Below are 25919 nucleotides of genomic sequence, written 5' to 3'. Positions count from 1 at the left end.
TTCTTCTCTGTTGATTCATGACTTTGAATATATTGTATATTGTGAAATCATTTAGGGTTACAAATAACTCATCCACTAGGCTGTAAATTTCACTAAACAAAAGAGTACAGGAGAGCAAGCAAATAGCTGAGAGATCCACTGTAACTTTTCTTTTTTTTTCCAGTTTTACCGTAGAGCACATTTTTTCCCAGTTTCATACTAGATCCAAAATTACACCAGTTCTATTACTTGAGATGAGGTGAAGACAATAGAAGAATTCAAATTTACCTTATTCTAACAATAAGGCAATGAAGCACAATGGAAGGCTAAATTCTAACTAAATGCTTTTTTGCAATATTAACATTTTCAAATCAGCTTAAATCCAGAGAGATTTTTTATTACACAATTTGATTTTTACATCAATAAAATCTTAGCTATAACAGTACAGATGAAGGAACAATTTAATTCGTATTGAAATAAATATTAGATATACAAAGCACATACAGTGAAACAGGGTCACAGTAAATTACAAGTGGAGACATTATTTTGCTCAATCACCAAAGAGAGCCCTTGACACTTCCAATTTCACACCATCAAATTTATCATTCTTGCTGATTTAAGCAGAACAGAAAACAAATATGGATCCCAGGGCTTACTTTCACAGGTACCAGCATAGATAATTTACTATGGCGATCCAATTTGGAAATCAGTAGGGACCAGTAAACCGCTGCATAAAAGAAAGAGTGAATGAGGTCCTTTTTCCTTAGTGTCAGCAGGCTATGATTATTATGTTTATTAGATTTTCTTGAAAGGACTTCACATTTTCTCAAATATTCAGGAGCAATATATTTCCCCTCTGAGCCCTACATTAGCATTTATGTGCTTTGGTCTTGAATACAGGGGAATGATGAATTTTTCAATTTATTTCATAAATTTATACAGTCTGGATGGTACTGGCCTGAAGAGTATATAACTCCCCAACCTGTATAATATTAGATATTAAAAATGGATTCAAGAGAAGTTACTAAGAAATGCTGACATACTGTATATACAAAATTTTTTCAATATATCCCATTATATAGAGCACCACAAGTAATGCATTTATATATCAAGCAGTCATTTATGACTCTCTTTCTACTCTTTGTGACCCTTTTACATTTGTTCCAGTACAAACACATCACAAATGTTACCTACCCAAGACTTCGCCCATTTGGTCTCAACTTACAAATACATACATAAGCAAAAATTCATGTCAAAAGCACTCTATTTTAAAGTTACAAAAGAAAATAGTCAAAGTTTGAAATTAAACTGTCGTGAATTAAGAAAAAAAGGTTTGAAAAAGGACTGAGCATCCAAAAAGGTAGCGTTACAAACTATGATGGAAAAAGTGAAATGACTCTTGGGCCTTTCCTTTTCCTGGCATAAGAGCTAATTTTTAGATTCCAGCAAAGATATCCAACAATAATTTTTCCTATTATCTTCTAAGAAAAAGAATCTCCTGGACTAAAAAAATACTGTATCTCTCGTCACATCAACTCAAATTCAATGCAGGTCAGTGTGAAATGCACTGCACAATTTTACTGCACAAGAGGAGAAAGACCAGAGTGAAGTCCCTCCCACAGGAACGTGTTCCTTCTAAGAATCCCTCCAAAAACCATCTTAGAAGATAGACATATCCTAGAATAACTGCTACCAGGAAACCTCCCAAACTTTTAGAAGCTCTTTTCTAATCCTTAACACCAGATCCAATCACAACTTTCCACCCAGAATATTTTAAGAGGAATGCTCATTAAAATGATCTCTGGAAATAACCCCTTGACTTATAAAACATGCCTGCCTTTGGTATTCTATCTGTTGAGCCTCATATAGCCTCTACAGAATTCTGAATTCTAGAGAAATTCCAAGGAGGTGTTCAGTGAAACAAATTTCTGCAACTCAAACTGAATTTACAAATCTAGATACTATTCTTAATATCCACAAATTTCAATAAGCTTGTGTATTATTGTGAAAAGTCTAAATTTTAAGAGATGGAATGCGCAATACCTTGTGTATCTACAAAATGACCATGAAAAAAATTTAAGGACCACTTTTACAAACCTGAAAATGAAGAGAATAATTTTATAATTGATGAGTTTACATGATTTAGGCACTTATGAAAACAAAAACAGAAACAGCAGAAAGACCATGATCTGAGAAATGCCACCAATTGTGGCCTATTTTACTTTTTACCTAGAAAGCAGATATTAATAGGGTACTTGTTCTGGTTTTTGAACATTTTGGTATTTTAAAATTGTACTCACAGCAAATGCTTACTAAATATTTACTGAATATTGAATAACTGCATATTAAAGAGTCATAGAATTCAGGTCCTTACCTAAGTCAGCATTTAATGGTATTTTACCTTCCAACAAGGGGTGTAAAACAGCTGGGGACTCCTCAAGGAAAGAGTGCCACCTACTGCTCATAAACATAACTGTGGTTACTTTCTCCCATGAGGTCTTCATTACAGAATAAAACTCAGTCTCAATTTAGGTGAGAGCTTTGAGTCTAGCAGTGGAAAAGGGATTTGGTTGGGTGGGTGGAGGGGAGTTTCGGCACTATATTAATTAAATCAAATTCCTATAACTTTAGATAAGGATCTTTACCACAGTGCTTCAAAATTAACTTCATTCATTCTGATTTCAAACTTTAACTCACAAACTTAATCTGAATTTTTGATCCTGATTTTTTAGGAAGAAATGAAGTATTTCAAAAGTTTTATAGTTCTTAGCTTTACAACAGACTTCATAAAACTTTCACAACTTCTGGCTTAATATTAGCATGCCTTGATTTTCCCTGGAAGGGAGGTTCCTAAATAACTAAATTTAATAATGTTAGCTTTCTTTCTTGCTTGCTTCTTCCAGGAGCATCTAACCATAGTGACTTTTACTCCAAGAAAATTTAAGTACAAATTGTTATTTAAGAAATTTCTCTTTGGATTAATGTTAAATAGAGTTAAAATTCATGAGAATCAAGTGTACAAAAGAATATAGAATCTGTGTTAGACTAAAGTAGGTTTTATATGAGGCCTCCACCTGTCCAAGAAGGTTTAATATCTAAAAGTGCTAGTGGCACTATACCACTTCCTAAAGAATTAAATATTCTAGATGTTAAACCACTTTTTTGTAAATCTGTAAGTAAAAATAAATTCAGCTATGCAGCTATAATTTCTCCTAGTACATTCATTCTATATACTGCTATTATATTTCCTTAATGTAAAATCTGATATACAAGTTACACTGTAATTTCAGATGTTAAATTGGCTCGTTGTTCATACTCATACTGCACATTTTCTAACTACAATTTCATGCAAACTAAACTCTATTAATGCTCAAATTGTAAGATTTATTTTTTCATGAGTTTGAGTATTTTATTTATAAATCAAGCCTTCCTTTAAAGAGCATGAACCTATCAGAAATATAGCCCCATTATGTGGGGTTGACTTTTGAAGCACAAACTGTTTTAAATTGTTGTAATAGTAGTTTTAATGTTAAATTGTTTTTTAAAACCAAGATAAATTATTTCCTTTAGGAAAATCTTTTTGACCAACAGTAATTTTTAAAATAGGAAAAACTAAAAACAGAGGCATATAGATCATTAAAAGAAACAAGGTAAAGAACAGAGCACACAAAAAGAAAATAAATGGAAAATCTGGTGAAATATGAATAAATTCTTTACCTTAATAGCCAATAGTTAATAGTATTGTTATAAGGTTAAATTCTTAGTTTTGGTAAAAGTTGTACAGGTACAGAAAATGTTAACATAAAGGGAAGCTGAGTAAAGGGTATACAGGGACACTTTACTATTTTTTTACAACTCTTCTACAAATCTAAAATTATCTCAAGATTAAAAAATTATAGAAAACAAAAAGACTCTAGTAACTTAAAAATAAATATGCCTTCAGCTGCCAAAATTTCTTGATATAATTCAAATTTTTAGAAACATCGTTAGAAATCAATAATATATTGTTTACTTAACGTTACAGTTACTTTATTGCTCTAGAAAAGTTAGTTTTTAAAACCATCAAATTACATATATAGTGATGAGACTGGCCACACACACATACACACACTACACACACATAATCGACTGCATATTATGAGGCTACTTCTCTAACTTAGTAGATAAATATTACAAAATTACAAAAATAGCTGGTTACAGTTGAGCTATTGAGTAGGTATCACATTTCCATAGACTGAAAAGTTGAATAAAAAGAAAACTGATGTTACTGATAAGTCACTGAGTGTATTTGAAAAATCCAAGTTACATGCAGACAGAAGAAAACTGGTTACAAAAACCATTACATGACTCTAAATTAACATTTTGCAATATTTTAAACATTTCCAACCATGCAACAGTAAAAGATCAGAATGAATTTTATAAAAGTTGATGGAAGCTCAACAAATGGATTTAACATATTATACAACTCAAATCACAGTTGCATAATACATCCAATTTCCCCAAATTTATCTATGCATTACAAAATTGAAATGCACACTATTTCTCCCACAACTCTTCTTCCAGCCCCACTGCCAATCAATAACCTTACCTATAAACCTTTCTATTTAGTCTTTTAAATCAGATTTGATGGGTATTGTGTAATCTTCATTATTATTTCAGAACAGACACCAAGTTTAGTCATACACTCAATCTTCAGTTACATTCCTTTCAAAAGGCATGTGAACAGCTACAATTGTCTATGGAAATTCAAGCCTAAGTAAGAAACTGAGAAAACCGGCAGTCAAGAATCTGCCCTAATTCTGTAAACTACAATAATACTAAAAGCTATGTGTCCACATTTCTAAAAGAAGGATTTCCTACTTGAGAAATATTATTCAGTGGGTCTCTGAAAGGAAAACTACTACTTCTCTCTGACATAAAACACTTAGGTGACCCCAAAAATTTATACCCAATTAGCTAACTAGCTTACAGTTGGGCTTTAAAAAAAAAAAATTCAAAGCCAAAGAAGTAATTATGAAAATAAAATTTTGGAAGGTCATTAGCATAAGACACATATAAAATTCCTCTTATAATGGTATATCCAAAATAAATCTGTCCTCACAAAGCGGCACAAAGTCACTTTAAAAACAATCTGAAATTAAATACAGTGCAAAATGTTTCTGTTAAAATCATCAACCAAAATTACTGAATGGCAAAAGAATACTGTCTCAAAATATACTGAATTTACATGTTAGTATTATCTTAATGAACTCATGCCAGATACAAATTCAGATTACCAATTAGATTGCAACAAATTTTAGAGCTATTTTTAGAGAAATAAAGAACTTCATGATAAAGGCACAGCAGCATCTAAAGAATTTTTGATACATTTATCACAAGATCCAGACTTCCTTAGCTATTAACAATACATTACAATAAAAGTTTCTCAGAAAATGTTTAAAAGGCTTGATTTAACATGCCAGGAAAATGATTATTTTTCTACTGAGATGCATTTATGTTAATTATATAAATTGCATTGAGGTCAGTTTTACACTTGGAATTAACCACCCCTAGCAAAAGTACCAGCAGCTAATAATGCTTATTTATATTACATCTAACTTAGCTGGTTGTTAAACTATGCAACTGTTGGTGCCAATCTGCTTATAAAGGCAATGCTCTGGAGACAAAGTCTTCTCACAAACAGTGGGCAAGCAGGTTTCATTATTAGATGTTCGACAACAATCCTCAGTTCATTAAACAAGGTCCTGCAAAATAAAATAATTGTCTTTCAGAAACCCAATGAAAAAGTACCATAATGCAAGAGCGAACACTGGTGAAGGACTTTCCCATAGCCATTAAAGACTGTGAAGTAGAAGAAATAACCAGGGTACACTGTAGGGAACACACAAAATAAAAAGTCTCAAAATCAGCACCTGTGTCCTTTTTCAGAGAAAAGGTTCACTTAACAAAAGCATTTAATAAATGGCTCTCTCAGAGGGCTGAGATTAGAAATGATTTATATCATCTTTACAGTTGAGTTACATCATTTTCACATTTAACTTAAGCAAATTCGACTAGTTCTAAAAAAGAGCATGAGAGTGAAAATTATATAACAGGAACAATCCCACCTATTTCCTTAAAAGACCATATTGCCTCTAAGAGCTTTTCTTATCTGAAAAAATGGGAATATGTACTTATTAGAATCATAAGGGAGTTTAAGTGAGACAACACATTAGATGCTCAATAACTGTTACCTTCCAAATAGATCATCCCACTGATCAAACTGGCTCTTGTTTGCCTTCAAACTAAACCCCATGTCCCCAACATCAAATGCCCTGTACAATCTAGTCTCGGTCGAATTTCCTGCGTCATCTCCTACTACTACTCTCTGCCGTTACACCCATGTTATGCTGCATGTTTGCATCCAAACAGGTAGTGGACCGTGACTTTCCCTAACCGTGCTAGTTGCCTACAAAGTACGCTCTATTGCATACTGTAATCACACACACGTAACACATACGGGAGACACTGGCTAGTAGACAGAGAATCATGTGTATTGCACTGTAGTGTATAAGTGCTTTAAAGAACCATCAAGGGTAAGCTTGGCTGTTCACAATTTTAATACGCTGACTCATCTGACATAAAGGCACAACTTCTACGTTTTTGCTTTTTTTAAAAAATTTTTTTAGGGCTGCACCTGTGGCATATGTAAGTTCCCAGCCTAGGAGTCGAATCGCAGCTGCAGCTGCCACCCAACACCACAGCCACAGCCACAGCAACTTGGGATCCGAGCCGCATCTGTGACTTACACCACAGCTCATGGCAATGCTGGATCCCAACCTTCTGAGAAAGACGAGAGATCAAACTATATCCTCATGGACACCAGCTGGGTTCATTACTGCTGCACCACAATGGCAACTTCTACCTTTTTGCATGTTTTTTGTTTGTTTGTTTGTTTTCGCTGAGCCTGTGGCATGCCAAAATTCCTGGGACAGGGATCGAACCCATGCCACAGCAGCAACCCAAGCTGCTGCAAGTGACATGCTGGATCTTAACCTGCTGAGCAACACGGGAGCACTTGTGTTGTTATTCTTGTGGTTAAAGGCAATAATTTGTTTTTAAAAAGGACATAATACACTCACACACAAAAACAGGAAGGAAATTTGGAAAGATGCACATTTATCCAAAACTTTGCCTTTCCTCGTGGATCTCCTATCTTTGTGACAAACCCCACTGCCCACAACTCTGTACAGTTCCTAGACCAGAAATCTGAAGATGTCTTCTTTATCTCATTCTTCTTTCCTATGCCCTAATTTCCTACCCTCCTAAATCTCTCTCAAATTTATCCTTTTTATTTTACCACTGAATTAGTTCAGACTCTGGACTAGTCTAAGAGTCTCCAAGCTGGTCCTTTTAGTGAAGCTGAAATCCATCTTCTGGAACAGTATTTCTAAATCAGATCTTACCATGTTCTCTCTTTTTTTTTTTTTTGTCTTTTGTCTTTTTGTTGTTGTTGTTGTTGTTGCTATTTCTTGGGCTGCTCCCGCGGCATATGGAGGTTCCCAGGCTAGAGGTCCAATCGGAGCTGTAGCCACCAGCCTACGCCAGAGCCACAGCAACGCAGGATCCGAGCCGCGTCTGCAACCTACACCACAGCTCACGGCAACGCCGGATCGTTAACCCACTGAGCAAGGGCAGGGACCGAACCCACAACCTCATGGTTCCTAGTCGGATTCGTTAACCACTGCACCACGACGGGAACTCCCATCTTACCATGTTCTCAACCCCTCCACATGACAAACTTCCAATGCTCTTCCTATCTTGGCATAAAATCCAAGCCCTTTTATGTCTAGTTCCCATCAACCTGTCTAGGCAGAAATCTTTACTATGTCCCTTTACACTCCCTCAGCTCAAATGACATGTAACTACTGGCACGCCAAGTGCATTCAAGCGCTCGTGTGCCAGAACTCAGACTGAGGAAGCCTTCGCTTAAATTACCACCTCCTCAGGGAGTTCTCATGTCTCCCTCTGTTCTCTGTGCCTTCACAGCACCTCCATCATCATGTTGACATATGTAGCCCTCTAATTCACCCAGCTCTGAGTCCCACATAAACTTGTTATGGTAACACACAATCACTGTCTACAGAAAAAAATGAGTCTAATAAATAAAGTCAGAGGGCACCTTGAAAACATTATCGTTCCACTGTTTTGATTAAACATGTGCTAATGTGAAATGTTTATTAATACATATGCATTATCTTGATCCACTGCTATTCTTTCTTTTTTAATGCAAGTGCTGATATCATTTAAGGGCATGTGGAAAAAATGCGAGTAGAGAAGAAGAAGATAAAGAGAAGAAAAAAGCAAATCTGCTGATGAAAAGCTGATCTCAGGGTAGGGAACCAGAATATGATGTCTAAAATGAATGCACGGACTAGAAGAAAAAGGGGGAAAATTCATGCAATCAAGTAAAATTAAAGGTTTACTTTTAACTAGGGATTTATTAAAAACCTGTACCTAAAGAAAGTAAGCTCTATTTTAGGAAGTACTGTAAAAATATAAAACCCCCTTCAGGAGTTCGCATTGTGGCTCAGCGGGTTAAGAACCCAACATAGTGTCCATGAGGATTCAGATTCCATCCCTGGCCTCCCTCAGTGGGTTAAGGATCTGGTGTTGCAACAAGCTTGTGGCATAGGCCACAGAAGCAGCTCAGATGCAGCATTGCTGTGGCTGTTGTATAGACCTGCATCTGCTAATCCAATTCAACTATAGTCTGGGAACTTCCATATGCCCCAGGTGCAGCCATACAAAGAAAAAAAAGAACCATATAGAATCTAAGCTCTTTAGGAGTTCCCATCGTGTTGCAGCAGAAATAAATCTGACTAGGAACCATGAGGTTTCGGGTTCGAGCCCTAGCCTTGCTCAGTGGGTTGGGGGTCCGGCGTTGCTGTGGCTGTGGTGTAGGCTGGCAGCTGTGGCTCCGATTCGACCCCTAGCCTGGGAACCTCCATACGCCTCAAGTGTGGCCCTAAAAAGCAAAACAAACAAACAAACAAAAAAAACAATCTAAGCACTTTAAAAAACACTAATTCATTTTATCTCCAGGTTTTTCTCTCTGCCAGTAAGGAAATTAAAATTTACATAACTTACCTAAAGTCACACACCTGACAAATGATAGGCCAGCATTCAAATTCATTTTACTTTGTTTGTAAAAATATAATAGAGAACACACTAATACACTCACTGGGTATCTGGCTAAATTCTACTACATCATGAAATTATTTAAAGTGTGAAAACAAAACCTATGTTAACATTAGTATCTGAGTAACATAAGAAGCTATTAAAAATAGCTATTCATTTATGTTTCCTTTAATTTTTGAGATCAGAAGGTATAATTTATTGTATATTAATTTAAGCCCCATTCCTGAACAGTATAGTAATTTACTAAAATACTTCTCTGCTTCTTCGTTTTTTCACTCCAAACAATTCTACACAAGGCTCCCATTATGATCATGTCAAAATTGTCATTTCTATACATCTACTTTTTTCTTTTTTTGCTTATAAGGGCTGCATCTGCAGCATATGGAGGTTCCCAGGCTAGGGGCTGAATGGGAGCTATAGCTGCCGGCCTACACCACAGTTCATGGCAACACCAGATCCTCAACCCATTGAGCAAGGCCAGGGATCGAACCCGCAACCTCATGGTTCCTAGTCGGATTCATTTCCACTGCGCCATAACGGGAACTCCTCTATACATCTAAAAAGTAAGTTACAGAGTTCTCTTATGGCACAGCATATTAAGGATCCGGTGTTGTCACTGCAGTGGCTCACGTTGCTGCTGTGGTATAGCTTAGATCCCTGGCTCAGGAACTCTGCATGCTGCAGGTCTGGCCAAAAAAAAAAAGGAAGTCCCAAAACTTCATACCCTGAAACTCAATAATTTTTATGATATGGCTCCAATATACCTTTTGGTTTAAACCTTTGCTCCAACGACTCTCCATTCAGAATCCCCCTGAGAGTCAAACAGGTCAACTCAAGCCCCCTTAAACTCTGCTTTATAATCTTCTTGCCTCTGAACTTGTGCTCCTACTGTTTACCTACTTAACTTTTCCCTATTCTGTCTATTCAAAGAATTTAATCCTTGCAGAACAAATTAAAATCTCTTTTAAACTTTCCTGGGCTTTGCTTTTCCCTATTCTGTCTATTCAAAGAATTTAATCCTTGCAGAACAAATTAAAATCTCTTTCAAACTTTCCTGGGCTCTTCTATCTTCTGTCTCAATGACCTCTCCTCTCTTACTGACTACAGTACTGATACAACAGAACAAACATAACAATTTATCATAGACTGACATGTGAATATTGTATCCTGAGCTATTGCTTCCGTTTTTATTATTTGACATGTGTTTTTGTTTCTTCAAACTAGAAAAGTTCCATCAGAGTGGGACTTACATCCTGCACATCTTCAAATTCCTACGCTTTAGCTGTTTTAGAGGGGATCAAGAAAACTCCAGTCTTACTGTCTGAAAAGAAAAACAATCACCTCTTCATCAATCCTAGACAGTTCTAAGGCCTAACACTTAAGTTTACAAAAACACTGCTTGCTTCTAAAGATTCTAACATAAAAGTTAAACAACTTTTAAAAGTTAAATACTCTTTATCACAATACCCTTAATAAATAATACAGATTTAAACTCATCACCAGCTTACCGACAATATGGATTTCTGCGAGAGGAATACCGAAGAGTAAGGAATCTATAGTATATAAAAGGCTGAAGCAAACTTCCTTGACCACTGAAATAAACAAATACAAGAGGAATAAATACATTATGAATTCATATGCATGCTCACAAAACTTAAAAGGCAATTTAATTGGAGAATGTGGAAATGAATCTGACTAGTATCCACAAGGATGCAGGTTCGATCCTTGGCCTTGTTCAGTGGGTTAAGGATCTGGTGTTGCCATGAGCCATCTGAGTTGTTGTAGGCCATAAATGCAGCTCATATCTGGTATTGCTATGGCATAGGCCAGTGGCTACAGCTCCAGCTGGACCCCTAGCATGGGAACTTCCATGTGTGGCAAGTGTGGCCCTAAAAAGACAAAAACAAAAAAACAAACAAAAAAACCCTGTATTTTAAAACTTTTTTGGGAGGGAGTTCCCTTGTGGCTCAGTGAGTTAAGGACCTGGCATTGTCACTGCTGTGGCTCTAGTTACAGGAATGGTGAGGGTGTGATCCCTGTCCCAGGAACTTCCGCATGCTGCAGGTACAGTCAAAATACCCTCCAAAACAACAACAACAAAAAACAAAACAAAAGAAGCCCAAATAACCCCATCCCTAAAAATCCTACCTTTTGGCAGAATAAATACATTAAGGTGCTAAATGTGATTCTCTTTTTTTTTCTCTCTCTTTTGCCCACCTCTGCAGCATGTGGAAGTTCCTGGACCAGGGCTTGAATCTGAGCCAGAGTTGCAACCTATGCCACAGCTGTAGCAATGCTAGATCCTTATTTAACCCACTGCACCAAGCCAGAGACTGAACCTGCACTCCACAGAGACAAGCCAGATCGTTAACCCACTGAGCCACAGTGGGAACTCCTGGTTTGTTTATTAGGTAAAAATTTTTTGGCCTTTTATCCCTAAATTGTATATTACTTTCATAATTAACACAATTACAAACTTATAATTAAATGTTATATCCACCATTTCCCAAATACAGCTGCATCAAATCCTATATTCAACATTCACAGAATGTTACACCTGGATGGATTTCTGACAATTATTTATTTCAACTATTAGCAGTTTTTTAAATGTGGAAAAATCAAGGCTCAGAAAGTAAAGTTAATGGTCAAATCAACCAGAATCCAGCTCCCTAACATCCAGTAAAGTCTTTCCACTGTGTCATTCCAGGACCTTATTTAGATTATATTATCTACTTTGGAACCCTACAACTTTAAACATGTGATCCTGGACTTTTCAGAGGAAAATATTATAAGAATGGTATAGATGCATTTAAAAGAAAAATCTAGAAAACTCTATTAGTAGCTTAAAGAAAGACTGTTAAAGAAAGGAGTAACAACTGTCAAGTATATAAAACCTCACCAGTTAACAAAGACAAAGAACATTAAAATATTTCATAGACCAAAATGAATTCATTACAAATCAATGAGATTATGGAAAAAAGGTAATGAGATTATGGAAATCAGGACAAGATAGTACAGTCTATTAAATATAAAGTGCACCTCGGAGTTCCCGTCGTGGCTCAGTGGTTAATGAATCCAACTAGGAACCATGAGGTTGTGGGTTTGATCCCTGGCCTTGCTCAGTGGGTTAAGGATCCGGCATTGCCACGAGCTGTGGTGTAGGTTGCAGAAGCGGCTCGGATCCTGCTTTGCCGTGGCTCTGGTGTAGGCCGGCAGCTACAGTTCTGATTCGACCCCTAGCCTGGGAACCTTCATATGCCACGGAAGCGGCCCAAGAAATGGCAAAAAGACAAAAATAAAATTAAAAAAATAAAATGCACCTAGCTCAGACTCAGCAAAAGTACAGACTCACACAGAAGTAGCAGCAGACAGGTTAAAAAAAAAAGTTTAGTGCATTAACATCTGGAAAAGTAAAAATCTGGAAACAAATGGGCATCAGTGGGGGAATGGGCAATAAAATACAGCATACTCATATGACAAAACACTATACAGCCATTAAATGAAACAAATCAGAACTGCGAATGTCAATATAAGTCACAAAAACAAATTGTGTGAGTGAAAAAAGCAGGATGCAAACAACTGATGCATCATGATGCTTCTGATGTAAAATAAAAACGAAACAAAGCCTCATACCTAAAAATAATAATATATATTTTCTACCTATTTGTGTATTTTATTTTTCTGTGTAAGTATTTTAAAAGAGCTACATACATGTACACATATCAAACTCTTTACCTCTGGGAAGGAGAGGACAGAATTGCAACTAGGATTCATAGTCAAACAGTATTTCAGCTTTTATCTGTAATGTCTTATTACTTGAGAAACCAAAAATTGAAAAAGCAGTAATTTGGGCACAATTACAGCTTTTGTTTTGTTCTGTTTTTGCTTTTTAGGGCCGCACCCGGGGCATATGGAGGTTCCCAGGTTAGGGGTCAAATCGAAGCTATAGCTGCTGGCCTACACCACAGCCACAGCACCTCAGGATCTGAGCCATGTCTGCGACATATACCACAGCTCACTGCAGCGCTTGATTCTTAACCCACTGAGCAAGGCCAGGGATCAAACCTGTGTCCTCATGGATGCTAGTCAGATTCGTTAACCACTGAGCCACGAAGGGAACTTCCCGGGCACAACTGCAGTTCTAAAACTTAAATGCAAAAATATACATAGATATATCAATATTATTCTAATGTTCCAACTTTTAAAAGGAAAGTTTCTTTATTCATGCATTCCTTCTATAATTAAGATACAAAAGCATGGAGCACCTGTTAATACCAGAGCTTAACTTTTCAGATTTTTCTTTAGGATGGGAAAAATCATCTCAGTAATGTTAGAATGGACTAAATTAGCCTTCCCAAGATTCTTCCAAAAATAGTTTTTCTGAAATTAATTTTCAAAATGATAAGACAAATTCCAAGGTTTACTATAACATCTTAGGTTCTCTACCTATTATCATGGGAAAAGATGATTGCTAAGATCCACCCAGCCCTGCATAACAGGAGCTACTACAACACATGCAAGCAGGATAAAATACTTATTATGTTCACTAAGACATCAAGCCTCCTAAAACAAATCTGTTGATTCTTACCTAAAAAGCATAAAAACTGTAGCAGGCATCAAGAATATTTCATTACAAGCAATGAATTTCAGAATATTCTGTTGATTAGCACTTAATTTATCCAAGACAGATCTCAGCAGAGGTAAACTATTTGAACCCTTAGCCTAAAACATAAGAAAACAAACATTAGAAGTAACAAAACACTTTGATCAATTACTTTTTTTTAGAAAAACAGCATATCCAATACATAATACAACCCATAGACAATTATTTGAAAATGATGATATAAAAATTTACAAAAATTTACAAACTATTTAGGAACAAAAGTTAATATATTTTCCTGCTTTATTGTATTTTCTGAATTTGAAGAGTTCAAAAGAGAAACAACTTTAAAAAAAGTCCTCATTCACAGGTGTTCTAATTTTCTTAAGAAAGACTAAATTATTTCACAGAAAGTAGTTTTTTGTTTTTTGTTTTTTTTTTTCTTAAATAGATCTATTTCAAACTTCAGAAATTCCTCCAGGAACTGGGAGTAATTTGTAATTCAATCACTTATCTACAAAATGCACTATTTTTATTTTACTAAAACCTAAAACAATAAAAAAATTCCCAAACTTTCAAATCACTAATTTAGAACAAGTTTGTAAGAAATACAGGAACTTTTTGTGACAAATGCCCAATGTCTTAAAACTCAAATTTGTGTTAACTACCTGTAAATTCAGGAGTCAAAAATGAAAACAAGCACCATTTTACTTACATCAAGGACCTTTTTCGTGTATGTGGCAGCATGAAGCAAAGAAAATAACAAAACTGGGAAAATACTCACTGAAGAAAACAATTAAGGAAAACATTTAAAACTCATCAAGCACTTTGCAAAACAGGCTGTGGGTTATGTTCAAATACACAGATTTGAGATGTCATCTACTAAAATGAGTTCAGTGATGGCTTTTTACTGGTAGACTTCATAAATTTTTTTTTTTTAAATCTGTGAAGAACAAAGTCAACTTTCATTTTTTGAAGTTCACAATTCTTTTCATGAATAGTAAAAAAATTTTTTTGTTTTTCTCTTTTTTTGGGGTCTTCTTCCAGGGCCGCACCTGTGGCATGTGGAGGTTCCCAGGCTAGGGGTCCAATCAGAGCTGTAGCCGCCAGCCTACACCACATCCACAGCAATGTGGAATCTGAGCCACATCTGCAACCTACACCACAGCTCACAGCAACACTGGATCCTTAACCCACTGAGCAAGGCCAGGGATCCCAACCCGAAACCTCATGGTTCCTAGTTGAATTCGTTAACCACTGCACCACAACAGGAACTCCCAAAAAAAGTTTTTTTACATCTATTTCTACTAGATAAAATATTGTAAATATGTGCCTAATTAAACTGAAATCTAGACCATCCCAAAGCGTTAAGTAATACAGCTTTTAATCCCACAATGGCCAACCTGGACAAAATGACTTAGCCTTCAAATACCAAGACAGTCTTTTGTACTGCTTTCATCAACTCAACTGCTTAGTAAAGGATAATGATTTAAAGAGTAGTTTCCTAATTTTCCTCAACTAAAGATCTTTCATTTCTTCCTTACAAGGAGCCGATTTTCTTTTTCTTTTTTTTTTGCTTTTTAGGGTTGCACCTGCAGCATATGGAAGTTCCCAAGCTAGGGGTTGAATCGGAGCTGCAGCTGCTGGCCTACACCACAGCCACAGCAACAGGGGATCCGGACCATGTCTTTGACCTACGACACAGTTCAGGGCAACACTCACATCAAAGCCAGGCCCTTAACCCACCGAGTGAGGCCAGGGATCGAACCTGAATCCTCATGCAAACTAGTAAGGTTCATAACATGCTGAGTCACAATGGGAACTCCAATGACCCAATTATTTTGATACTGTTCCTATCAAGCTTTTACAGTTCACATGCTCTCAATTTGCCAAAAAAAAAAAAAAGACTGTATATTTGGTTTTCCATACAGACAACTGAAAGTCTCACCAATTCAATTATAGATATAAGCAAAGAATCCTTATATTTAAGTTTCATTGTTTGGCTTTATGTCATGAAAAAAACATGCAATTTCCATTCAGCTTTCTGAAAATGGAAACTGCTCAAAAGATTACTTACCGCAAATTCTGCTAGGTTGATAACAACAAAAAACCCAGTTGTATAGACTTAATCATGCATAGCAAAAATACTTGTCCTAAAAATAGTAGCAATTTCTAAGAAATAAACCATTATATTTTCCTACACCAATTGGAAGCTTGGTGTGAAGAAAACGGTGACCACTACAACACAATCTGAGTATCAAATTCATTGTAACCGTATCTCATCATTTAGGACCCAAACGATCCTAATTTCCAATTGGCAAATAAAACACTGACCTAAAGCCAAGTATTGTAAGAAAGTAATTCTCTAATATAAAAGTTTTCCAAATTAATAGCCTGATTAATTCTTCCCCGCCACTCATAAAAACTAAGTAAAATGCCAATTTCTTAAGGAGAGATCATATACATATAAGGTTTTACACTTCTTGGAGTTCCCGTTGTGGCGCAGGGGAAACAAATCCAACTAATAACCCTGGCCTCGATTGGTAGGTTAAAAATCTGGTGTTGCTGTGAGCTGTGGAGTAGGTCACAGACATGGCTCGGATCCTACGTTGCTGTGACTGTGGTTTGGTCAGTGGCTATAGCTTTGATTTGCCCCCTAGCCTGGGAATCTCCATATGCTGAGGGTGTAACCCTAAAAAGCAAAAAATAAATAAAGTTTTACAGCTCTTAATGAATCACAGATACTACTGAAACTGATAAAAGCTACAATCCTCTCCTCTCGAAAGCCAATGTAAAACTCTGATGCTTCTTAAATAATTCCATTTAAACTTTAGTATGTATCCTAACTTGAAGCCTCGTTCAATAGAGAAGCAATGTCAGGTAATAAAAACAGAATCCTGAATTCAGAGTCAAAGATACCTGAATCTCACTCTTGGCTCTGACACCAACCTCATTTCCCTAGGCCAAGTTCCATCTTCCGTCATATGAATTTGCAGCCAGCAAAGCTAGGGATTTCAAATGAGTCTTCAATCTCTAACATTCTACGGTTCACAAATCCTCCATAAGAGATTAAAAAATCTTAACGTACTACTTTTAAACTATTTAGAAAATTTAAGGGAGCAAAAGTCTACAAGAGGAGATATCCCGTCATGGCTCGGCGGAAATGAATCTGACTAGAATCCATAAAGACGCAGGTTTGATCCCTGGCCTCGCTCAGTGGGTTAAGGATCCGGCGTTGCCGTGAGCTGTGGTGTAGATCACAGATGAGGCTCGGATATGGCGTGGCTGTGACTGTGGTGCAGGATGGCAGCTGCAGCTTCAATTAGTCCCCTAACCTGGCAACCTCCATATAACATGGGTGCGGCTCTAAAAATACAAAAAAAAAAAAAAAAAAAAAAAAAGTCTACAAGAGAACAAAGACAATGTATCACCTTTCTAAGAACAAAGATGTGAAAATGACTTTGGGCTCACTTTTATTAACATAATACCCAACGACTGTAGGAATCAGATCCCTATCTCTTGCCAATTAATAGTTTGTTATTCCCACTGCTTACGCCCCCCTCCCCTCCGTATAAGAACTTAAAGAACATGAAATCTTTAATCTTCAACATTCCCTAGAGATGGGCTAGCAAATAACTGGATAGAAAAGGCAGAGATGTTGCCATCACTGTCATGAGTCATTGAGCACTGTCTCAGGATCCACTCAATAAAGCTGTCCCAGAGGGCAATACTGATGTTCTCGACAGCTCTATATCAACAATCTAGAAAACACAGTTTCTATCATTTCTATTTTTCTCTTCAAAGAAATTTTAAGCTACTAAGGGCAGAAGCAAGAACCTATAATTTCCCATTACATCTCAGAAAAGCAAGAATTTTAATATTAGTAATTGTAAAGTACCTCAGTGAATGTGGCTGACAAAAGCAGGTCAATCCAGTGACGTGCCAAACAAATGCGATTATCATTTACAGTTTTAGTACAATAATTATCTAGAGAGTTTTACCTTAAAAAGTAACAAATACAAATTATGATGCAACATTACAGACAGACTCATGAACACATTGAAACATGAAAAACTTTTTCTTATATTCCAAACCACTTATATTTTCTTGGTAAAGCAAAGAATTTAAGCAGAATATCCACTGGGGTCAGTAGATGCAAACTATTACATTTAGAAGGGACAGACAATGAGGTTCTACTGTACAGCACAGGAAACTATATCCAATCTCTTAGGATAGACCCTGATGGAAGATAATATGAGAAAAGGAATGTATATATATGTATGGCTGGGTCACTTTGCTGTACAGGAGAAACTGGCACAACATTGTATAACAACTCACTTTAATAAAAAGAATATCCATAAATATATATACAGAAATATTTATATATGGAACTACCAACTTTGTCCAGGTTCAGTCAGAAATATTTTAAAACTACATTTAAGGAGTTCCCGTCGTGGCTCAGTGGTTAACGAATCTGACTAGGAACCATGAGGTTGTGGGTTCGATCCCTGGCCTTGCTCAGTGGGTTAAGGATCTGGTGTTGCCGTGAGCTATGGTGTAAGTCGCAGACTTGGCTCGGATCTGGCATGACTGTGGCGTAGGCCAGCAGCTGTAGCTCTGATTAGACCCTTAGCCTAGGAATCTCCACATGCCATGGGGGCGGCCCTAGAAAAAAAGCAAAAAGACAAAAAAAAAAACAAAAAAAAACCAACCCTACATTTAAGTGTTAACCACCCATTAACTATTGCTAAGGTAGACCCTTTAAGTCAAATAGACCTTGTCAGCATTACCACTCACTTGCCAACATGGTTATCAGGCAAGTTATTGTAAACTCTTTGAGCCTAAGTATTCTTATCAATACTATAATGCTCACTATAATTTTCTTGTGTTGCAAGGATTAAATATGTAAAAGTTTGTATATACTGGTAAAACAGGAGCCCCCCAAATTTTCACTTTCCTCCTATTTTCTTTTCCTTAAGACTAAGAAAAATTTTATTTAAAATTTGGTACCTCATGAACATAAAAAACACTACCTAAATAGGTAGTATTCAGTGTTAGAAACATAGTTTATTGTGCTTTTCATTATGTATAGTTGTATCACAAATATTTAAGCACACTTAAGAGCAACACTTCTGAAGTATAAAATACTTTCCTGAAGGATGATTCATTGGGGAGGGGGAGTGGGGAACCTATTAAAATGATTAACTTTAGGAAACACTGGTAACTCAGTCTCACAATGCACACTACACACTACCCTATCAAAGGTCCCACGATAAAGAAATCTACTTAACAACGTTTAACCTATTGCTTCCCAAACATACTAAACTGCAGAATCCGTTCCTCTCCTTTTTAAGAATACCTATTAGCCCACAACAGATTTTTGAAATACATAAACACACAAATTCCAAATGAATTTCTTACTAGCTCCAAAGAGTATCCATGTATCCTTATTTTCTACTCTATCCATAGCAAATACTCATTTCTTTTTATTTTATTGACTGATTAATTATCTCATTCTCAGCTTAAATAAGTATTTCTTGATGAATTTCCATTTGTTTCTAACTTACTGGGAGTTAAAAGAGCTGAGGATTTTTCTTTTTTTAAAGCAAGACATAAGGACATTTTCCCAAAGATGTGAATTAAATGGAAGAAATTTAGATATTAAAGCAAGTCCTCCACAGGCTGGTGCTGTGAATCTGAATTTTTAAAATATCCATTACTAATGGAGAAACTTACAAAAGGCAAGAACAAAGACACGAAATTAAAATTCCCAAATCAGCTCTTCAAAATTTAGATTTTACATCTTATTTATTTTGTCTTTTTTTTTTTTTTATTTTTTATTTTTTTTGGTCTTTTTAGGCTCCCACCTGCAGCATAAGGAAGTCCCAGGCTAGGAGCTGAATAGGAGCTGGAGCTGTCAGCCTACACCACAGCCATAGCAACCTAGGATCTGAGGCGCATCTGCGACCTACACCACAGCTCACGGCAACGCTGGATCCTTAACCCACTAATCAAGGCCAGGGATCAAACCTGCATCCTCATGGATACTAGTCAGATTCATTATCTCTGAGCCATGACAGGAACTCCTACATTTTATTTATTTATTTAATTTTTGGCCGTGTCCATGGCACACAGAAGTTCCTAGACCAGGGACTGAACCTGAGCCACCACAGCAACCCAAACCACTGCAGTGACAATGTTGGATCCTTAACTCACTGTGCCACAAGAGAACTGGACTTCACATTTTAGAGTCAGAAATTCTTACACTAAATGTATCTTCTTTCAAATGAAGTGCCAACAAACCAAACAACCCAGGCTTCATGGAACACCCTCATTGTGAAATCATTCCTATAGCAAAAAATAATCAGAAGAGATCTCCTTATACACTCACTGGACAATTTCACTGTCAAAAAATTATAAAAGGATACTTGTAACCGGGTAGGAATTGACAAAGATGAGTGAATACAACAGGTAGTGGCAGCTGTCCTCTAACAAAGCCTGGGCCAGGAATGCTCTGCTTAACTGGAAGTGTGGTAATCTCTGGTGCAGCCTCAGAGCACTAGTCAGAGCATTTGCCAGCAAAGCACGTTGGTAAAAGCTTGCCGCTTCATGCAACCTGCAAATTACCAGGGGAGAGGTTATCATGAGACATAAACAGCTACCATTGTCTCTTCCTCCTATGTGAATTGCATCATAATTGCACAACACCTAAATCTATTACTTGCCAAGAGGAAAAAAAATTACCTGACCCTATTACACCTTTTTAGAAGTATCACTATATATATACAAATCAAAGGCAGAAACAAGGTATAATACATACCCAAGAAGAGGCAGAACAAACAAAGCAGAGCAGTAAACTGTGAACAAGCGAGAAAGCCACATTGCTGTGTCCAGTTTGTTGGCCATCATGAATTGCTAAAATTAAAAAGAAAAATACTGTAGGAAACTAAGCATGCAAATTATGTTTTCAAGGATATTATGTAGTTTTATTCCTATTCAAAATGTCTTAATGCCCTTGTAGCAACTGTTTTCTTAAGATCATTAAGTGAAAAAAAATCCTTAGGACAATTGTTTCATGTATATGCTCACTAACAAGGCCAAACGTACACGGGAAGCACAGGAAGTACATAAATAGAAAAATATCAGCTGACATTTAAAAAAAATAAAAGTATGGAGTCCTCCAGTAGCACAGCAGGTTAAGGATTCAGCGTTGTCCCTGCAGCAGCTTGGGTTACTGCTGTGGCTCAGGTTCGACCCCTGGGCCCCAGGAATTCCACATGCAGTGGGCATGGCCAAAAAAATTAATAAAAAGATGACTTAGGCAAGAAAAACCTGAACAGAAATCTAACTACAACTGTCTGTATTCCTTCAATGCTTGTAATCCTGGCTTCATCTACTTTAAAAGAACATTAAATAAGAACTAACTGCTCTCAAGAGAACCAGAATGTCTATTCTTAGAAAAATCTCAAATTCAAATAGAAGAGTCTCAGATCTGTGAAAAAGGCATCTCATAAAGCCAGTTTGGATGAAACCAATCTTACGAAAGAGAACAGTTATTCACTACCGAACTCATTAGCCCATGAAAAGATTTGCCACCATACACACAAGGGCCTGACACACTATAGGGGCCCAAAACATGGCCATCATTAGTGGCGCCTGCCTCTGATTTTATGACTTTCTTTATCCTCTTGCATCTCCTTGACAAGTCTTACCCTGGTTTCTGCGGCTCTGGATTAAACTTCCACATATCACTTTCTTTTCCGTTTTTTCCTCTATCTTTTCTTTTGCGGCATTTTGCCAGGGGATGTGTTCATCGCCACTAATGCAATAGCTTAGAATCTGTTTTCTCAAAGTGTATTTTATATTCAAATTCTAAAGTGGCCTTTACATTATTTTTTTTGGCCACGCTCAGGGTAGGTGGAAGTTTCTGGGCCAGCGATGGAGCCTATGCTACAGCAGTGACAATGCTGGATCTTTAACCCACTAAGCCACCAGGGAACGCCAACTCTGATATTTTTTGAGACTCTAATTGATTTTTGCATTAAGGCTCAATACAGACATGTGAGTATATGAACTAAACAAAAATTTCACTAAACAATACTTATGTCTACTATGTGTGGTGTATTTTGGTATTTTGTATTCTATTTAATGTTTTAGAAATACTATTTCCACTAAAAATTTCGAAACTCACTAATAGGGCTTAAAGTGGAATCTAAAACACTACTCAATCTAATTATCTTCTGAAACAAGACATAAACTTCTGGGAAAAAAATACAAGTATATTTTAAAATTCAAGGATTTTTTTTATTGCATGCTTTCTAACAGTGTGCAAGCAATTTCAGATAAATGCCTCCTCTGGTTTATTCTATCCAAACCTACTAAGCTGTGACTCCTCTAAATTTAAATGGTCACCAGTAGTCAAGGGGAAGGATTAATCCAGCTTACAGCACTCAGTTTCTTTACAAACATTCAGATTCTACATGATAGTCTGAAATTTAATTTTAGAACATTTTCTTTCAAACCTGTTGTTGGAGTTCTCTGGTGGCCTAGCAGTTAAGGGTCGGGTTGTTACTGCTGTGGTATGGGTTCAGTCCCTGGCCTGGGAACTTCTGCATGCCACCGGCACAGCCCAAAAAAAAGCAAAAACCAAACCCAAACCTATTTGTTTAGGGTGTTCATTTTGTGATAAATAATTGAGCTTTGCATTTCATCTTGTATACTTTTACGCGTGTGTATTTTACAACACAATTAAGAAAGGTTTTAAAAAAGGATACTGGTTTATATTTTAAGAGTGAACTGAATGACCATGTTATAAATAATTCAAGCAAAAAATATCAAAGGACCTTTGGGTGAAAAAATCGATTAAGGTGAAAAATTATTCACACAATCTCTGTCTTACCACAGAATATCTTTTATTTACAAAAGGAAAAAAGTTACCTTTACAATAGAAAGTCTAGTGGACACCACCTTAACCAAATGATCAAACTTAACATCTCCAATGAACATCAACATAAAATGCTTCCTGATAAATATATAATATATATACACAGTTCACTAAGAATGGAATATCACTTATGTAATATTATTACCAAAATACTTAACCTGAATCTAGTCATGGTGGTTGGGGGAGGGGGGGAATCAGACAACTCCAATTTGAGGAACATTCTTCAAAACAACAGGTCTGGACTCTTAAAAGACAAAAAATGGCAGGAGGGCAAGGGAACTGTTCCAGACTAAAAGGGACCAAAGGCCAGTAAATGTAATAATGCACTTTTTCCATCCAGTGTCGATAAGGAGGAAGCAGCTTTAAAGGACAACTTTGAAAGTTCGAATATGAATTGTATATTAGGTAATAACATGTATCAATGTTAGGAATTTCCCAAAATTAACTGCAAAAAATGCTGCGATAACTGCATTGTGATCACGTAGAATATTTAAGTCTCATGGGTTAATCATCATGATGTATATACATGGTTCAGCAAATGGTTCGGCAAAGTAAAGAAAAAAAGAAAAAGTGTGCATATAAAAAGAGGTTAGAAATGTTTAAAAAGAAAAAAGTGACTCGCTCAATTCACGTACAGTGTTTAACATTAGAGGGCAATTATGCTTCCGGTACAAACACGTAGTAAGCAGCAGATCTGCATTTTAAAAATAACATTTACAAAGCGTAACGATATTTTTCTTCGTAAAATGACAAATGGGGGGGAAGATCGCTCTCCCCCCTTTATGTAATTTCTATCTAAAGGCATAAAACAGGCAGAACGGTTCTCTGCCAGCACAGGTGTACAGAATGAAGCGTTTATCTTGATACCTCAGGCGGCATCTTCAACCTTGGGACCTAGGACAGAGACCGAGGGGTGGGAAGGGACAAGAAGGCCGAATTTCCACGGCGTACAGGTGCGCATACAGGTGTGGGCCACTGTTCAAGGCCGGCCTGTTGTCGCTTCCGAAAGAAACTTATAGCTCCCTCTAACATCTTCGCTCTCAATCAGCCTCTCACCACCCTCACCCCAAGCTCTAATCCCAACCTGAAAGCAATGAGCCTCTGGAACGCCGCGAACCCGACTTGCAACATTTCCTGCTCCTTTCTGACGCTAGCAAGTCAAACCAGACGACCCTGCCTGCTCACTTACCACCGCGCCCCCTTGGGGGCCATTCGGAGCTGTATCCGCCATGCGGGGCTCACACGCGCGCCTGGGACGCTGCAATCGGCAAGAGTAAAGAAAGAAGGAAGGTCAGCGCCTGGGCTACGACTCTGGGAGCCGGCTTCCCTGCCCCGTGCCAAAGCTCGCCGCTTCGGTGCAGCGGACAGTCCCGCAGGGCTCCCGCAGTGTCCGGGAAATACCTGTCCCGCACAGCCAAGCTCAAAAGCTGGGTTTCTAGAAAGAACGAATCGAAGGCGGAGCTTCGGAACAAGGCCCTACAAGACCGATCCAACGCACCCGGCTCCAAGTTAATTGCCGAACCCGGAAGTGCTCCCTTTACTTCCGTGGGGAAGATGCGGTGACGCAGAGAGGAAACCCGAAGGGGTGCCCTGAGGCATGACGGGAAGTGTAGTTTTTCTGGTTTCGGCTCGGCTTCCCTCATCGTGCACGCCCATTGATTGGCTCTGTAAGCTAAGAAGCAAGGTTGGCGACACAACTTTTCTCTCATCGTCAGCTCACAGGTTGTTCTTCCTGCCCATGGCCAAACCACATAGTCTCTCTGCTTCCTAATATAGATGCCTTATAGGTGTTTAATTTGCTGTTTTCTTCCAGGGGCTCGCGAGGCCCTGTGGTCTGCTTCTAAGGTTGATTCTTTCAATGAGCAATTCTTGAGACCTACTATGTGACAGGCTCCATACTTGGCAGGGAAGATAAAAAGATGATTATGAGACTGCCGCAGAGATACGTAAACTGAAATTACAGCACAGTACTTGTGTAATATGCACAGAGCCCGAGTTAATCACAGGGAGCACATAGAGAAGACCTGAATCTGACAGGTCCCGGAAGGGTTCCTGGAAAATCGAATTCTGGCCCTAAGTTTTGAAGGACAAAGAAAAGTTGGCTAGGTTGGGGAGGAGATTCCAGACAGCAGCAGAAAGTGCTGGAAACAAAAGGGCCACAATGAAGGTGCCTGTGTGTGTGTGTGTGTGTGTGTGTGTGTGTACATGCACACGCAAGATTTGAGCTAGAGAGGCTAAACATTCTCTAAAGAATTTTTTTTTCTTTTTCTTTTTAGGGCCACACCTGTCACATATGGAAGTTCCCAGGCTAGGAGTTGAATTGGAGCCGAAGCACTGGTCTCCACCACAGCTGGATCCTAGCCAGGTCTGTGACCAACACCACATGTCACAGCAACGAGGGATTCTTAATCCACCGAGCAAGGCCAGGGATCCAAGCCGACTCCTCATGGATACTAGTTGGGCTTATTACTGCTGAGCCACAATGGGAACGCCCTCTCTAAAGAAATTGTTGACAGAATATTTACTCTAAATCTAATCCAGCCCATCTAGACCTAATTTACCATTTATAAAAATGTGAGGAGACAGAGTACCACGTCAAACAACATCATGAGACAAAAATCAAAATGCAGTATCTTCTACAAAATAATTGGCCTGGACCCTTCAAGAAGTATCATTTTAAAGTGTGGGAGAATTATTTCAAATTAAAAGCATGTACAAAGTCATAGCAGCCAAGTACATGGTTTGATTGTCTAGATTCTAGGTTGGGAAATAGCAATAAAAGAAATTTGGGGATAATTATAGACATTTGATTATGGGATGATATTAGAGGATATGTAGTTATTGTTAATTTTTTTTGAGGGGTATATGACTTAGAGGCAAAGTTTCAGGATGTGACATATTCAAAAGTTTCAGCAAATTAAAATCTAGGTAAAAGAATGGACAGATCAAACAAAAGCAAATGTGGAGAGATATTAATAATTGTTAAGTCAAGATGGAAAAGATAAGTATTCATTCTGTTATTCTCTGATTTCATCTCTGTGTTCAAATTTTCCATATTAAAATTTTTTAGAAGAGAATAGAATTTTGTAGTAGCAATATAATGCTTTCTGAGGTTTTTTAATTTTTTAAAGAATAGTTGATTTACAGTGTTCTGTCAATTTCTGCTGTATAGCAAAGTGATTTAGTCATATGTATATGTACATTCTTTTTCTCATA

The 25919-nt window shown here is 37.3% G+C and overlaps 1 protein-coding gene across 3 annotated transcripts; it reads right to left on the bottom strand.

Annotated features, from left to right (window-relative positions):
• Window positions 354-24262, bottom strand: TMEM33 (transmembrane protein 33). 3 transcript variants are annotated; one of them, XM_021100356.1, is made up of 8 exons: window positions 24105-24262; window positions 23893-23961; window positions 20580-20674; window positions 20188-20375; window positions 14475-14542; window positions 13748-13881; window positions 10668-10751; window positions 354-5723 (listed from the first exon to the last, which is right to left on the bottom strand). In XM_021100356.1, exons 2-8 carry the CDS (start codon window positions 23932-23934, stop codon window positions 5594-5596), a joined length of 741 nt encoding a protein of 246 aa, XP_020956015.1. In that variant the 5' UTR covers window positions 23935-23961; window positions 24105-24262; the 3' UTR covers window positions 354-5593.

The sequence above is a fragment of the Sus scrofa genome, chromosome 8, assembly GCF_000003025.6.
Source record: "Sus scrofa isolate TJ Tabasco breed Duroc chromosome 8, Sscrofa11.1, whole genome shotgun sequence".
NCBI lineage: Eukaryota > Metazoa > Chordata > Mammalia > Artiodactyla > Suidae > Sus > Sus scrofa.
The sequence above is the reverse complement of the archived record's forward strand: the minus strand, read 5'-3'. Positions and strand labels throughout refer to the sequence as shown.

What these genes read in the sequence shown, in the direction of transcription:
- TMEM33 (XM_021100356.1), bottom strand. Translation starts at nt 23,934, where the DNA reads ATGGCGGATACAGCTCCGAATGGCCCCCAAGGGGGCGCGGTG. An exon ending in GCCCCCAAGGGGGCGCGGTG is followed by an intron (nt 20,675 to 23,892) that starts GTAAGTGAGCAG and finishes TTTTAATTTTAG; the next exon opens with CAATTCATGATGGCCAACAA. An exon ending in CAATTCCTACCCGGTTACAA is followed by an intron (nt 14,543 to 20,187) that starts GTATCCTTTTAT and finishes TGTTTTCTTCAG; the next exon opens with TGAGTATTTTCCCAGTTTTG.